Genomic DNA, 17,216 nt, shown 5'->3' with positions numbered 1-17,216 from the left:
TTTAATAAAGGAATTCAGCAATGTAGCAGGATACCAAATTAATACCCAGAAATATATCTCATTTTTATACACCAACAATGAACTCTCAGAAACTAAAAAATCAATTCCATTTACCATTTCATCAAAAAATTTAGGATACTTAGGAATAAACTTAACCAAAGAGGTAAAAGACCTGTACTTGGAAAACTACAAGACGATGAAAAAAAGAAAAAGATATAAACTGATTGAAGAATATACCGTGTTCATGGATTGGTAGAATTAGCATAATTAAAATGTCCATACTACCCAAAGCAATCTTTAGATTCAGTGCAATCCCTCTTAAAATACCAATGGCATATTTCACAGATCTAGAACAAACACTCCAAAAAAAACCCTGAATAGCTGCAGCCATCTTGAGAAAGAACAAATTAGAGGGATCACAATACCGGATATCAAGTTATACTACAAAGCCACTGTAATCAAAAGGGCCTGCTACTGGCACAAGAACAGGCATGCAGATTAGTGGAACAGAACAGAAAACCTAGAAATTGACCCAAGCCATTATGCTCAATTAATATTTGAAAATGGAGGCAAAAGCATACAATGGAGTAAAGACAGTCTCTTCAATAAATGGTGTTTGGGAAAGTTGGAGAGGTACATGCAAAAAAATGAAAGTAGACAACCAACTTACACCATACACAAGAATAAACTCAAAATGAATAAAAGACTTAAATGTAAGTTGTGAAACCATAAAAGTTGTAGAAGAAAACATAGGCAACAAAATAGATATCCCATGTAGGAGAATATTCACAGATGCATCGCCTATGGCAAGAGAAAGGAAAAAAATAAACAAGTGGGACTATATCAAACTAAAATCCTTTGCACAGCAACAGAAAGCAGCATCAAAGTGATAAAGGAACCCACTGTATGGCAGAACATATTTGCCAATTATACATCTGATAAAGGGTTAATTTCCAAAATATATAAAGTACTCATACAAGTCAACAAAAGGAAGTCCAATTAAAAAATGGGTAGAAGATGCCCTAGCTGTTTTGTCTCAGTGGTTAGAGTGTCAGTCAACGAACTAAAGAGTCCTGGTTTGACTCCGACCAAGGACACGTACTTTGGTTGCAGGCTCCATCTCCAGCCCCGATTGGGGCACGTGTGGTAGGTAACCAATCAATGTGTGTCTCTCATATTGCTGTCTCTCTCTCCCTCCCTCCCCCCCCTCCCTCCCCCCCCCCCTTCCTTCCACTCTCTCTGAAAAGCAATAGAAAAAATATCCTCAGGTGAGGATAAAAAAGGGGGGAGGGCAGAAGACCTGAATAGACACTTCTCCAAAGAGGATATACAAATGTTCAAGAGACATATGAAAAAATTTTCAATGTCACTAATCATCCCATAGATGCAAATTAAAACGACAGTGAGTTACCACCTTACACCTGCCAGAATGACTATCATCAAGAAATCAACGAACAAGTGCTGGCGAGGAGGTGGAGAAAAATGAACCCTAGTACACTGTTGTTGGGAATGCAGACTGGTACAACTGCTATTAGAAACAGTGTGGAGTGTCCTCAGAAAATTAGAAATGGAACTGCCTTTTGACCTGGTGATCCCACTTCTAGGTATATATCCCAAGAAGCCTGAAACACCAATCAGAAAGGATGTATGCACCCCTATGTTCATAACAGTGTTATTTACAATAGCTAAGATCTGGGGACAGTCCAAGTGCCCATCAGTAGATGAATAGATTAAAAAAATGTGGTACATTTACACCATGGAATACTATGCAGCTGTAAAAAAGAAGGATCTCTCACCCTTTGAGACAGCATGGTGGGACCTGGAGAGTATTATGCTAAGCGAAATAAGCCAGGCAGAGAATGATAAATATCACACGATCTCTCTCATATGTGGAATCTAAAGAACAAAACTGATGAACAAAATAGATCCAGTTACACAGAAGCATGGAACAGACTGGTGAGTCCTCCTTTTGTAGTTCAGTCTTTTTTTTTTTTTAATATATCTTTATTGATTTCAGAGAGAGGAAAGGAGAGGGGGAGAGAGATAGAAACATCAGTGATGAGAGAGTCATTGATCTACTGCCTCCTGCACGCCCCCAACTGGGGATCGAGCCTGCAACCTGGGCATGTGCCGTGACCGGGAATCGAACCCTGATCACCTGGATCCTAGGCCAACGCTCAACGGCTGAGCCACACCCAGCGGGGCTGTAGTTCAGTCTTTATTGCTGTTTTCCCATTTGTGGGTGAGGTGTCATACTGGCTGAGTATGAGGATCTACCCCAACCATGGTATGTGAGTTGTTGTGCGGGGGCTGACTCCATGAAGTGGTAATCACCTCAGTAGGGTCTGGTTTCTACAGAAATATATCTTCTTGGGTGTGCCATCTTTGGAGCTAATTGGGTTGTGCTATGATGTGACCCAAAGTCTGTTACTGGGTGTTTTGGTTCTGGGGCCTCCTGTGAGGGAGTCTCGTTCAGGTCCTTGTCAGCAGCTGCCTGGGACTGGACCTGGGCTTCCCTTTAGGAGCCACAAAGCAATCCTTACATTTTGTGGTTACTTCTGCTGGGCCTAGGTGTGTGGCAGAAGGTCTAAGCATTAAGGCTGGCTTCCACCAGCACCAAGCCCACGGGCAGGTCAGCAAAAGGCCTAAGGCTCTGAGATCTGCCTCCATCTGTGAGCTGCTTTCTAGGGTCAGTCACCGAAAGAACCTCTGGAAGTGCGAGAGTTGCATGAGGGAGGTTCTCAATGAGTCAGCAGGCAGGTGCAAGTGATGATCACCAGGTTGAGAGAGATTCAAACTTTGTGCCAGTGCTGTATCTGAGGCCACTCAGCAAAAGTCTGAGGGTACACCAAGGCCAGCTGTAATCTGTCAGGTGCTTTGGACCTTTCTGGTGGGGCAGGTTCTCAGGGAGTTGTCAACCTGGGGCCATCATAGTTTATCAGGCCCAAACAGACCAAGATGTTGCTGTAAGAAGGGAGGGCTCTACACAGGAATGGTGGAGTCTCTCAGGAATGGGAGGGAAAAACTGCACCTGCCCTAGAGCCACACAGCTCAGTCTCTTCCCAAGTCTGCCAGGACCTCATCGAGAGCCTTCCAAGAAAGTCTTCACCTAGTCCCCAGGCTAAGTGCAGCCAGCTGAGTCCCCTGCATGGTTCTTGCTTGGCAGAGTGGGGCTACCAGGAGTCATGAGGGTGGGGCTGGTTGATTTTCCATGGGGCAGTGGTGCCAGTCGGGTGGGCATTGGGAAAATGGACCCTTCCCTAGAGCCACTGCGCTTAGTCTCTGACACTCTATGAGTTCTTTAGGACTTTCTCAAGAGCCCTCGATGAAAATCTACACCATGAGATCAGGCAACTGATTCCTCATCAGTGGATCAACTCAGGCAGGCGTGCACAGGGAGTTGGGGTGGGTGGAGATACTGCATTCCCTCAGACTAACATGGCATCAAGGGGAGTGTTTGGCCCAGGAAAGATGGTGTTTGTGGGTGGTGTGTTAGAGGGAACACAGGAACCTTGGTGACTGTTCCTTTAGCTCTCTTCCTGGAGACTCACAACCTAGTCTCTGCATACAGGACCCCAGTTTGCTCTGAGCTGGTCTCCCTCTGCTGCAGCCCCGGGTGAGTGGCCATGGAGAAGATTTTGTGTACTGGCCCTTTAAGAGAGCACATAGGTTTCTAGCAGACTCCAGTTTCTCCCTGAGGGACAGAATCCCTGCAGATTTTCACAACCAGATGGTATGTGGGTGCCTCTTCCCAGCTATGGTGCTCTGGGCTGGGGAGCCTGGCATGGGGTTTGGAACCCACTCTTCTCAGGGGGAACCTTGGCAGCTGAGATGTCCCTCTGAAATCTCAGCGGCTGCCTGTGGGAGCATGGCCAGCCCTTTTCGCATCTCTTCCCTTCCTATCAGTCTCAATGTGGCGTCTGTAAATCCTTGGCTATGACATCTGTTTAGCTAGTCTTCAGTTGGTTATTCAGGTTGATTTTTCTGTAATTTAATTGTAATTCCAGTGTGGTCTTGGGAAGAGGTGAGTGTAACATCTATGTACTCTGCCACCATCTTGGATCCTCCAATAATCTTTTCTCACAAGAGATAGGAAGCTACAGTCCTGAGAAGCAAAATATGTATTCAATTTATCAATATACAGTTACCTTTAATACCTGAAAATTCTACCAAGTGAGCTGCTCCAGATGTGTTTTGATTTTTTTTTTTGAATTGGCCTTATTGTGTCCTGACCAAATGGTTATTAGCTATAGGTGTTTACTTACAGCACGAATAGTTGTGACTACATTGATCCAGGTCATGTTGTTTAATTGAACCCTGCTGCATATAAGCAGTACAATTTGTGGCCTTCCACTCTTACCCTATGGAGTCAGGTGCTCCCAGTTTTATTTATGTGTTTGATTTTGGCCCACCGTGCTATGATTGTGCTGTTTTAGCTTCTTGTATAGAAGTAGATATTATTTTCATTATTTTTATCTGTCCAGCCTCATAAGGCTTATGAAGCTATATATTAATACCAGAGAAATATTTTAAAATCTGTCAAAAGTTGTGATGACTTAATAAATCAAGTTATATATATATCTAGGTATTAAGAATTTGCCCTCATGTGTTTAAGAATAGATACATTCATTAATTGAATAAATATTTATTGAGTGTGTTTCTGTTATCAATCAAGTTTCTTTCTCTCAGGCACCTGCTTTTTTCTTTCTTGTTTTCAGTTACTTCCATCTCCTCTTTGACAGCAGCAGTCTGATGTTTCCAAACCTTTTCTTCCAAAATAATTTCTAGGGGGGAAAAATACAGCACAATTTTGTTATCATTCACAATTGTTAGTGTGCCTATTTGAATTCCTTTTATTGTTAACCTGTGTGTTTTCTTTCTGAATTTAATTGCTTTCCTTTATTATGGCTGGCTAATTCCAGTATAGAGGCGGGGAAAGTAGGTTTACAGTTGTTCTTATGGAAAATAACACAAAAATTAATAAATAATACAAGAATAAACTTTGTTTCATGTACTCACAGCTGTAACCCTACTTTTGCCTACTCCTGTATATAGTTAAAACCTGTTTAGAAATGTTTATTCCACATACTAACATAATACTGGTTTTATATTGTAATGGGACTTAAAATGCCAATTCCATGTTTAAATTTGAGTCTTTTAGCCATAGCAAGTTTTATATATTGTTAGCAGAGAAGGAAAATAGATTCACTACTACTTTTACAGGCCTTTTAATGATTTTCTATAGTGTTCAATTTTAAAGAGCTTTTGTTGTCATGATATAATCATCACAGTTCTGTTTTTAAAATAACTTTTGAATTCTACTTTACTGTAAAAATGATAAACAGAAAAGTTAAAGAATTTCATGTTTTCTTTTTATGTGTAAGCAAGGCTTAAAGAAAAACTGTTATTATATTAACTGTTGCTTACGTCTGGAATTTTGACCCTTGAGAAAGGCTTTCCTTTCCTTCTCTTTTTATCTCCCCCTATACTGTAATTACTCTTTATAATCACAGTGAATTTTCAAATAACCCAATTTCTTGTCATCCTACTCAACATTTCCTACATTTCCCACCCTTTCTTTAAGAATTCTATCTTAAAGGGGTATTGTACTATTTGTATTTCTTAGTCTGAAATATAAAGATTACTTGATGATGTGAAGGTTTTGTCTAATTCAGTCTTAAGCTTGTGTCTGGTCTCTTTTCAGCTTTAGTTAACCCTCTTGTCTTTCAGGATTACCATTGGGTGTCCAGTATGAATTAACTGCGATGATTTTGAAAGATGGTAGATTGTCTTTCAGGATTTGAATTGAGGCCTTCAATTTTATTTTACTCTCTTGTGCAGCAGGAATAAGTTGGTTTAAAATTCTTTAAAAATGTGCCTCAGCCTCTGAAATGCCTCTTTTATTTGGCTGTACTTTTAACAAAAGACATTACTTTTCAAACTTTATAATTTATCTAAACTATAACTGAAGGCATGTACTTGAACAACTTAATGGAATCATAATGCATGATTATACAACCAAGAACCTAGTTTGTTGTATGAAGTGGTGACATTTTATGTTCTGTTAAGCCAACTAGAATAATTTTCTTTCTCTTAGCTATAACTTCTCTGTGTCCCTATTGAAAAAATTGCGGGGTGTGTTGTTGAAGGTTTTGGCATGAGAAAGTATTTCTAACAATATGTGGAAATATTCCATCAAGAAAAATAAAACACTAAACTTTTGAAATGGAAAAGTGGTTAAAATCCCCTTGTTTGTGTTATAATATATTAAACTATATTTAGTTAGTAATAGTTTGATTGGAAAAGTGAATTTTAAAATTATAGCCTCATTCCCTTTTAAAAACACCTTATCAGTTAGGAGTGCATGTGTGAGTATATGCTAGTGCTGTTTTCAGTACAACATGAACACTTTTGTTTCTGTTATACTTTATGCAGTAAACTGACTAAAAGATGTTGTAAAAATAGTTTGCTGAGCCTTGGGGGAAATAACCATAATATAAAACTACTCTGTATTATATAATGTGTTGTCCTGGGTTTCTTATATAGTTTTCCCCCATTCCTTGTTGTGCAAATCTACTTGAAGTTATGTAACCTTCCCCCTCTCAAAATAATTACATATTTTTCTTGTTATATGTGAGCTACAGAAAATACAAGCAGGCAAAAAAAAGAACATAAAAAATCATCAATGATTCCTCTCACAGCCACTGATGTTAACACTCTTGGGGGGTCTTGCTTTGTAGATATATTTGTATGCATTTGTAAACTCTTACACACATTACATTTTTTTCCACAAAAAATAACTTTAACTCTTGTTTTTTTTTTTTTTAACTTACCACGTGTCTGTGTCACTACATATATTTCTGAATGGCTGTATTTTGTTGTACGCATTCACTGATTTCTTTACAAGGTTCTGCATTGTTGATCGTTTAGGCTGTTTCCAATTTTTTCCTATTAAAACAGCATGGGAATAAAGTATCCTTATAGCTAAATGTTTTATTCTTTTATTCAATAAATATTTGTTAAATACCTAATGTATGTCAGCCACTGTATTTGGTATTTGGTTATATTAGTGATCACAAAACACAAATTACTGATCACTTAGAATTTAAATTCTAGCAGGAGAGCAGATACTGATCAGATAACCACATTGTTCTGTATGTAGTTTATAACTGAAATGAATACTCTGAAAGAAAGTAATACTGTTCTGCGAGAAAATACAACCAAGAATCCTGTATGGAGTTAGAGAAACCATCATTGAGAAAGTGCTGCTTAATCTGGCAGTTAACTAGTTGTAAGAAGTTGTGGGTGGTATGGGTTGACATTGTAGAGAGAAAGATTTTTCCCTACAGAGTAAATGGTATTGTGCAAAGGTCTTGTGGCAGAGGGATTATGGCATATTTAAGAAACTTAAAGAAAGCCAGTGCTGCATGAACACCGAAAATAGTGGTATAAGATATGGCTAGAGAGGTAGTCGGGCCTGGCCAAGCAGAGCCTCAGCAACCATGTTATGGACTTTATTCTAAGAGTGATAGGATGCCTTCGAAGGGTTTTAAATTGGGAGTAATATCTGATTGCAGGGTGAACTAATTTTACAGGGAACAGAGTGGATGCAGGAAGATCAGATAGGAGGTTTAGGTAAGAAATGATAGCTTGGATTATGTTGGCGGAGGAAATAGAAAGAAGTAGACAGATTCCAGAGATTTTTAGGCAATAAAATTGATTCAACTTGGAACATATTCTGAAGTACTTTTTAAAGCATAAGTTTCCAGAAATGGAATTCTCAAGACAAAGGGTAGAATTATTTTAAAAGCTTATGGTAGATATCAAATTGCTTTCCAGAAATATTGTTTCAGTCTTCTCTCCCATTAACAATGTATCAGAGTGCTCATTTCCATACATCCCCACCAACAATGAGCATTAACATTTTTGTTTTCTTTTTAATACCTTTTCCAGAAATTGAGCAATTACTTCAAATTTTAATATGGGGATTATTTTACCAACTATAATAATATAGTATCTTTGGAATACAGTAGTCTTATCTACAGTTTTGCTTTCTGTGGTTTCAGTTACACAAGGTCAACCATGGTGCAAAAATATTAAATGGAAATTCCAGAAATAAATAATTCATAAGTTTTAAAGCGTGCACCATTCTGAGTACTGTGATGAAGTCTCGCACCCTTCTGCCCAAGATGTGAATCATCATTTGTCCAGCATATCCGTGCAGTATATGCTACCTGCCCGTTAGTCATTTAATAGCTGTCTTGGTTATCAGATCAACTGTGTGGTATAGCAGGGCTTGTGTTCAAGTAACACTTATTTAACTCAATAATGGCCTCAAGCCATTCACATAACTTTTATTACAGTATATTGTTATAATTGTTCTATTTTATTGTTATTAATTTCTTATGGTGCCTTATTAATACATTAAACTTTATCATAGGTATGTATGTATAGGAAATAACATAGTATATTTAAGGTTCGATACTATCCATGGTTTCAGGCATCTACTAGGGGTCATGGAACATATCCCTGTAGATAAGGGGGGCTAATTATATATATATATGTATGTATGTATATGTATATGTATATATATGTATGTCATCTTATTTTGGCTTTAGAAAGTGTGGTTTTGATTCTTAATATTCTACCTCTAAAAGCTGAAACTAAAACAAAAGGTTTAATGGGAATGTTGCCTCAGGAACATGGGTAAAAGAAATGTAAGGTAGATTTAAGTTAGATTAAGCATTATTGTAAAACTACATTTTTGTTGCAATTTCATAACCCGACCTCTGCCAAGACTCCTACCTTCCCAAACACTGTATTGTAACTCTGTTGTATCATGAGTTTGGACTTAGGGCTTCAAACCATTTTAAATAAATATACTGATAAAGACCCCAAAAGTATATAAAGATTTTAACCACAAAGATGGAAATATGGAAATGTTTAAATTTTATGTAATGTTTTAATAGTTTAATGGGTAAGAAATAAATGTATAGTACATGTCCCTCATCCCACTTAATAACTTTTTTGCAATATAAGGATAATTATAGCTGAAAGTAAGAAATTAAGAGAAATGAGTAGCTTTTTCAAAGTAATTGAAAGGTTTTTTTTCTCCAGAATAGTTTGAGTTTGAAAGATATTGACCTTAGATTCAGAATACAAGTTATGCTTATAATGTTTTTATCTTTTTCTCAAATAGGTACATAATTCTACATTATTGAAATATAGTTACATTTGAAATAACATGTTACTGCTTTGTTTTCTCTCAACAGTTAAAAGATGTTGATACTCGGAAAATCATAAAAGCAATGCTTTCTTACGTGTGGCCCAAAGACAGGCCAGATCTACGAGCTAGGGTTGCCATTTCCCTGGGATTTTTGGGTTGTGCAAAGGTAAGAATAAGAGAAATTATGTATTGTCTGTTGCTATAAGAAATGCTGTGATATTTTTTGTAATGAAACTTGGGCTGATGTAAGCAATTTTGAGGGGAGAATTGTCATATTTTAGGGCCCTTATTTATATAACTATTTTATACAGTCATCAGAAATTATATAGTAATGCCTGATTTATCTGTGGATCACACTTAGAACAGCTGCGACTTAATGGAATTCATTCCTGAAACCAGTGTAAGATACAAGATCATTTATTGGAGCAAAGCATAAGGAACTTTTATAAAAGAAACTCCTCAGAGCCTTGTTGGCTCTTGTTTAATACATATTTATGGTAAGCTTTGTTCTCAGTTCCCAGTAAATTGAAAAGAATAAGGACATTTTAGGCACATTGATAGTCATAAGTGGTAAATACCAATGTGACATCAAGGAAAAAAAGGGAAAGAAACAGCAACAAAAGCTGGGCATTTTGGTAACATTCAGAATAGGGGCTCTCTGCATCTTAGCAGCCTCATTTTCTTACTGTATTGTAAAACGTTTTAATAAGACAAACTTAGAATAATGACTGAGCTTTCAGTAAACATCCCTTATTTTCAATTTATTCACAATTTTTAAGTCAGTGATGTACATATCTGTAGGTACAATATACAGTAATGGTACATATTATATTGGCTCTGGAGTCAGACTTCCTGGGGTCTGCCCCTTGCTAACCTTGTAACCTTGGGCAAGTTGCTCAGTCTCTGTGCCTCAGTTTCTTAATTTTTAAAATAAAGCAAAATAGGGTTGTTATATGGATTAACATACAAAAGGCTTAGAACTGTGCCTGGCACATAGTGAAACATAATGTAAATGTTAAAATCAAAATAAATTCAGATTTCCATCAGAAATAATGGTAAAAAAAAAAAAAAAAAAGGCTGCTCAAAAGTGTAAGTGAGTTTGGCTATAATTTGGTTACTACTCTTACATATGTGTTAATATTTTGTTTTAAAACCCAGTTCTTATAATTTGCTTCTTCTCTATATCATGTATGTTCCTGTTTATTTACTCATTCTTTTTCCTACTCCAAAAGTATTTATTGAGAACTTGTCCTACAGAGTACTGAGTACTGTTCTTGGCCCTGCAGGGTATTCAAATATAAATAAAGCACAGGTCATAAAGGATTTAAAATAAGTGGTGAGGATATGTCAAAGGAAAGAGCCACAATGTTGGGGAGTCAGGCAAGTTTCCCAGAGGAGGTGATGTCGGAGATAGGCCTGGATTAATTAATAGGATTGGTATAGGTATAGGTATAGATATAGGAATAACAAGAATAAGATGAGAGGGATCATATAGCTTATGTAGAGAAGTGAGTAGTACAACTTTGCTCCAGTGTGGGGATAATGTTTCAGAGGAATTTGAAGTAATCTTGGAAAGATAAATAGACCTCCTAATGTGAAATACCTTAACTGTAAAACAAAAATTTATTTCATTATGTTGGAAGTAGGAAACTCTATCTTCAGTAGATAGGTAGTAAAGTTAGAGCTTTAGCTTAGGAAATTAATCTGACCTTGTTGTATAAAATGGATTAGGGTGGTGAGAGACCTAAAGTAGGGATACCATTCATTTTCAATTCATGCATTCATACAGCAAATATTTACTGACTAGTTATATTTATTTATTCATTCATTCATTCATTCATTTAAAAAATCTCTTGACTTCAGAGAGAGGAAAGAAGAGGGAGAGAGAGAGATAGAAACATCAATGATAAGAGAGTCATTGATCAGTTGCCTCCTGCATGCCCCTCAACTGAGGATCAAACTTGCAACCCAGGATGTGCCCTGACCGGGAACTGAACCTCGATCTCCTGGATCATAAGTCAATACTCAACCACTGAGCCACACTGACTGGGTTATGATACTAATTTAATAGTCTAGATGAAAAGTAATAGTTTGTACTGGAGTAGTGGTATAAATGGTAATATGGAGGGAAAAGATGCGAGAGACAGTGTAAGATAAGAGAGGTAGAATCACTAAGATTTAGCAACAGATCAAAAAGAAGAATAGGATTGAAAGATGTTGTCAAGAATTAGAAAATGATAATGCCTTTATAACAAAAGGAGGTAGTATATTAGGAGGTCTTCTTTGTGAAAATGAAAATTTTGGTTTTGAGCATGTTAAGTTTGAGGCGCTAGTTGAATATTGAGATAGAGATATTCAACTGGTAATACAAAATGTAAGACAAGCTGAGGAAGGAGCCCAGGGTTAGATTAAGAGGTAATAGTTGAAACAATGCAAGTTAATGAATTCACCAAGAAAAAGAACAGAAATGGAAGATGACTACAGACAGACCCTGTGATAAATGTGTTCCTATAGGAAAGTAAAGTAAATAATAATTGAAACATGGAAAGAGTGATTGGAGAGGTAAGAGTAAAACCAAGATAATTTAGTCAGACTCTGTTCATTTTTCTAGTTTCCTTTCTCATCTGTGGATTCTGTTGAGTACTCAATGAATCAGACCCTTCTCTGGAAGAGGACTGAAATTGAGATGCTGAGCAATAGATCAAGAATCCATACTTTATTCTGTTTGTTTAAGCTGAAGAGAGAGTATAGCACTACAAATTGAATGTTGAAATTTTAAAAACTCATATTTTTAACCCAGTTCTGGTTGCTGAATTATGTTCTATCCACAAATTACTTAAGGGTGAAACTTATTCTGAGCTCTTGTGCAAGGCAGAATTACCAAATTGGCCTTTATTCCTTCATTAGCTGAATGTAAGTACCTTGCTCACAAGTTAAAGGTAGACTTTTCTGGACTTACTTTTGAGTTGAAGAAAACAGGTTAGAACATGACTAATTTAGTCAAAGAGAGAAGTCTTAAATAATGGCATTTGTATAGACTATTTTTAGAGTAAATTCCAGTCTTTCTCGAAACACATATTTTTGTTGCTTGGTGATAGGTAACATCAGGGTATGAAATCTAGATCAATCTAATTTCCTTAAGGACGCAAATATTTTTTACAAGGCTAATATTTGATTCTCTGTCAACAAATATTTAGTACCTATAGAATGTAAACTGTTGTACTAACCTCGTGTAAATTACAAGTAAATAGAAATGAATATAGAAAAATCAATCCTCAGAGGGTTCCAAGATGGCGGAATAGGTGAAAGTTGCACTCACCTCCTCCCATGACTACATTAGAATTGCAACTAAATTACCTGGAGAACCATCTGAAGACTAGCTGAACAAAAATTTTATAACTGAAGATATAAAGTAGTCATGTCTAGACCTATAGGAAGGGCGGAGATGCGAAATGCCCCTGGATCAACGTGGAGCAGTTGAGAATCCGGAGGGATATCTTAGCCATGAGAACACCAGGTTCCCCAACTCGGAGCACCACTGCCAGGAAGAGTAACCCACAAAGCATCTGGCTTGGAAAATCGTCTGGGATTCGGTCCACTGGGCTGAGACAGAAGGCTGATGGAAACCGAGACACACTTAAAGGGCCAGTGCACAAAATCTTGCTTACAAGCACTCACCTTGGGCTTCCAAAGAGGAACAGCATCTCGAAGAGGATCAGAATCATACAGGGAGAGACTGAGTTTTGTGGCTTCGGGGACAGGGCTAGAGAGACAGTGCCAGTGTCCCTGTGTTGATTGCCTCACTCCCACTGCCAACAGACACCATCTTTTCTGGGCTGAGTACTCCTCCCATATGGCATTAGGCTAGGGAGATATACTAACTCCATCATGATGACTCCTGACACCCTGCTCTGCCAGTCTCACATACGGCTGTTGGCTTTGCCCATTCAGACTGGTGAGCATGGGCCCGTGTTGCAGTCTTTCTTAAAAACATGCTCAAGGAATTTAGGCAAGCACGAGGGCACCAGAGACACACAGGGAGAGACTGAGCTGTGTGGCTTTAGAGCGAAGGCCATCTTCCTGCACACAGGACAGTAATAAAAAAACTACCAACAAACAAAAGTCCTGGATGGCTTCACTTGTGAATTTTACCAGACATTCTAAAAAGAATTAATACCTATCCTTCCCAAAAATTTCAGAAGAGGGAAGACACCAAAGCTTATTTTAGGAGGCCAGCTTTATCCTGATTCCAAAACCAGATAAAGGCACTATAAAGAAAGAAAAGTACATGCCAGTATCCCAGATTAACATAGGTACAAAAACCCTGAACAAAATATTAGCAAACTGTATCTAGCAATACATTGAGAAATTCATACACCATGATCAAATGGGATTTATTCCTGGGATGCAAGGTGTGTACAGTATCTACAAATCAATTAACATGATATACCACATAAACAAATGAAGGATAAAAATCATGTGGTCATATTAATAGGTGCAGAAAAGGCATTTAACAAAATCCAGCACCCATTTGTGCTAAACACTCTCAGCCTAGTGGGAATAAAAGGAACTTATCTCAACACAATAAAGGCCATATATGACAAACCCACAGCTAAACAGGGAAAAGCTATAAGTTGTTTTACTTAAGATAAAGGGACAAGACAGGGTTGTCCACTTTCACCACTCTTATTCAACATAGTACTGGAAGTCCTAGCCATAGCAATCAGACAGGAAGCAGAAATAAAGGGCAACCAAATAGGAAAGGAAGAAGTAAAACTGTTGCTATTTGCAGATGACATGAGAACTCTAAAGATTCCATCAAAAACTTACTGGAACTGATAAAGGAATTCAGTAAAGTAGCAGGATACAAAATAAATATTCAGAAATTGATTGCATTTTTATATACCAATAATGAACTACCAGAAAGAGAAATTAAGTAAACTACCTCATTTATAATTGCATCAAAAAAATCTAGTAATAAATTCAACCAAGGAAGTAAAACACCTGTACAAAAAATTATGACATTGAAGAAAAACATTGAAGAACATTCAAATAATTGGAAGCATATACTCTGCTCCTGGATAGGAAGAATTAACATCATTAAAATGTCCACGCTAACCAAATTAATCTGTAGAGTCAGTGCACTTCCTGTCAAAATACCAATGGCGTATTTCCCAGAACTACAACAAATTACCCAAAGATTTATATGGAATCTCCAAAGACATTGAACAGCCTCAGCAATCTTGAGAAAGAACAAAGTTTGAGGTATCACATTACCTGATACCAGACTATACTACAGGACCATAGTAATCAAAACAGCATGGTACTGGCATAAAAACAGACATATAAATCAATGAAACAGAGCAGAGAGCCCAGAAATAAACCCATTCCTTTATAGTCAATATTTGACAAAGGAGGCAAAACATACAATGGGATAAACATAGTCTGTTCAGTAAATTGTGTTGGGAAAATTGGGCAGCTACATGCAGAAAACTAAAACTGGATCACTTTCTTACTTTATATACAAGAATAAACTCAAAATGGTTTAAAGACTTATGTGTAAGGCTTAAAACCATAAAATTTATAGAAGAAAACAGTAAAATCTCTGACATTGCTCTTTGTAATATTTTTTCTGATATACCTCCTAGGGCAAGGGAAACAAAAGAAAAATAAAGAAATGGGACTACATCAAACTAAAAAAGTTTAAACAGCAAAATTAATCAAAATGGAATGACAACGTACTGAATGGGAGAACCTATTCGCCAATACATCTGATAAGGGGTTAATATCCAAAATTTATAAAGAACTGGTCATAGTCAACACCAAAAAAATCAAACAGTCTAATGAAAAATTGGGCAGAAGATCTGAATAGACACTTCTAAGAGGACATACAGATGGGCAATATGTAAAGATGTTCAGCATCACTAATTGTCAGAGAAATGCAAATTAAAACCACAATGAAGTATCACCTCACAGGTGTTAGAATGGCTACCATCAATAAATCAACAAACAACAAATGTTGGCCAGGCTGTGGAGAATATGGAACTCTTGTGCACTGTTGGTGGGAATGCAGACTGGTGCAGCCACTGTGGAAATCAGTATGGAGTTACCTAGAAAAAAATTTAAAAAATGGAACTGCCTTGTGGCCCAGCAATTCCACTTTGAGAATATATTAGAAGAAACTCAAAACACTAATTTAAAAGTATATATGCTTCTGTATGTTTATTGCAGCATTATTTACAATAGCCGAGATATGGAAACAACCCAAGTACCCATCAGTAGTTGAGTGGATAAAAAAGTTCTGGTAGATATATTCTGTGGAATATTACTCAGCTATAAAAAGGAATGAAATCTTACCATTTGTGACAGCATGCTTTTCCCTAGAAATTATTATGCTAAGTGAAATAAGCCAGAGAAAGACAAATATCATATGATTTCACTCATATGTGGAATCTAAACAAAATAAACAAACAAACAAAATAGAAACAGACTCATAGATAGAACAGACTGATGGTTGCCAGAGGGGAGGGCAGATGGGGGACTGGTTGAAAAGGTGAAGGGATTAAGAAATACAAATTGGTAGTTACAAAGTAGTCACAGGTATATAAAGTATAGCTTAGGTAACATAGTAATATTGTAATAATTATGACTGGTTCCAGGTAGATACTTGAAGTATCAGGGGGACCACTTTCTAAATACATGATTGTTTAAAACACTATGCTGTATACTTGACAATAATACAAAATAATATTGAATGTAAACTTTAATTGAAAAATAAAATTTAAAAATAAGGAAAAAGAAAAATCAATATTCAAAATATATGTTTGATTCCTTTTGGTTCAGGAATAGGAAGAAATTGCCAGGTGTTATTATATGTGCTTGCTTAGTACTTTCAGATCCTATAGGAAAACAGTTTTCTTTTTTCTAGACAAGAACTAGAACAACTTTAGGAATATAGAGCATAGTAACATTTAGCCATTCCTGACACTGTTTTTCCATCTTCTGTACTGTCCTCACTTTAAAAGTGATCACTCTCCCAAATCTTTAAAAACCTGGTCATTGTTTATTTCTGAGTAGTACTGCAATTGTTATTTATAATTGGTGTGCAAAGATAGATTATTATTATTTTCATTCCTTGGATTCCTATTTTTTCCTGAACCTAATTACATGCTTTGGCATATAAGCACTTTGGACAAATCTGTTCTCCTTTATACTTTGGTCTTCTTTATCTCCTCTACATACTTCTGAGAACTTTAGGACAGGGTTCAGGATCCTTCTTAGCTCTAATGAATACTGCCCTGTCATCTGAACAGTGGGTGGTGATTTCATAATGAGACCTGAGGTATCCATTAGAGAGACAGAAGACAGAAAGTAAGGCATGTCAAATGAGAAAATGGAGGAGGATTTCATGTTTAACATACAGGGCCACAGCATACCATCTGCTTACTTATTTCCCTTGTAATGCTCTTTTTATTCTGAGGGTGTTTTATGCTATCATTGTCTCCACCAAAGAATTTTAAGATAAACTGTATTATATAGATAGGCCTTGCAGCCCAGAGGAAGACAAGAGTATGTGTTGATAAACTATCCAAGTTGTAGCAATTCTATTATAATACATTAGAGTTCTGTATGACATATATTTTAAGGGTTCTGCTGCCTGGAGAAAGACAGAGAGAACACTGTTTGCCTTCATTTCTTAAATTCCTACAAATAATATGCCATGCTTTTTCTTACCATCCACACAATATGCTATTGGAGCATCACATTATCCTTAATCTGGGTATTTTGAGATCATCTAAGGATTTTTTAAATGCAGCCCTTTTATGAGTATATTACATACAACTGTGCCAAGATTTAAAGAAAATATAAAACATATTTTCTGAAATCTGATTTCATAAGATAAATATTTATTTTACTATTATGAAAAGTTTATTGTTTATATTCTCTAACCACCACCTTGGGAAACTTAGTTGACAGAGAAATTGGGGGC

The 17,216-nt window shown here is 36.8% G+C and overlaps 1 protein-coding gene across 2 annotated transcripts in view; it reads left to right on the top strand.

The window, feature by feature from the left end:
* The window catches only part of ABCB7 (ATP binding cassette subfamily B member 7), a 124,150-nt gene that overhangs the window by 47,605 nt on the left and 59,329 nt on the right, over nt 1-17,216 (top strand). For both annotated transcript variants that reach the window (XM_081125833.1, XM_081125834.1), the window contains one exon: nt 9,273-9,392. In XM_081125833.1, the coding sequence (XP_080981959.1) occupies nt 9,273-9,392 (120 nt within the window). The remainder of the gene's footprint in view (nt 1-9,272; nt 9,393-17,216) is intronic.

Source organism: Miniopterus schreibersii (assembly GCF_964146895.1).
Source record: "Miniopterus schreibersii genome assembly, chromosome: X".
Taxonomy (NCBI): domain Eukaryota; kingdom Metazoa; phylum Chordata; class Mammalia; order Chiroptera; family Miniopteridae; genus Miniopterus; species Miniopterus schreibersii.
This window is presented reverse-complemented; position numbering and strand designations above follow the sequence as displayed.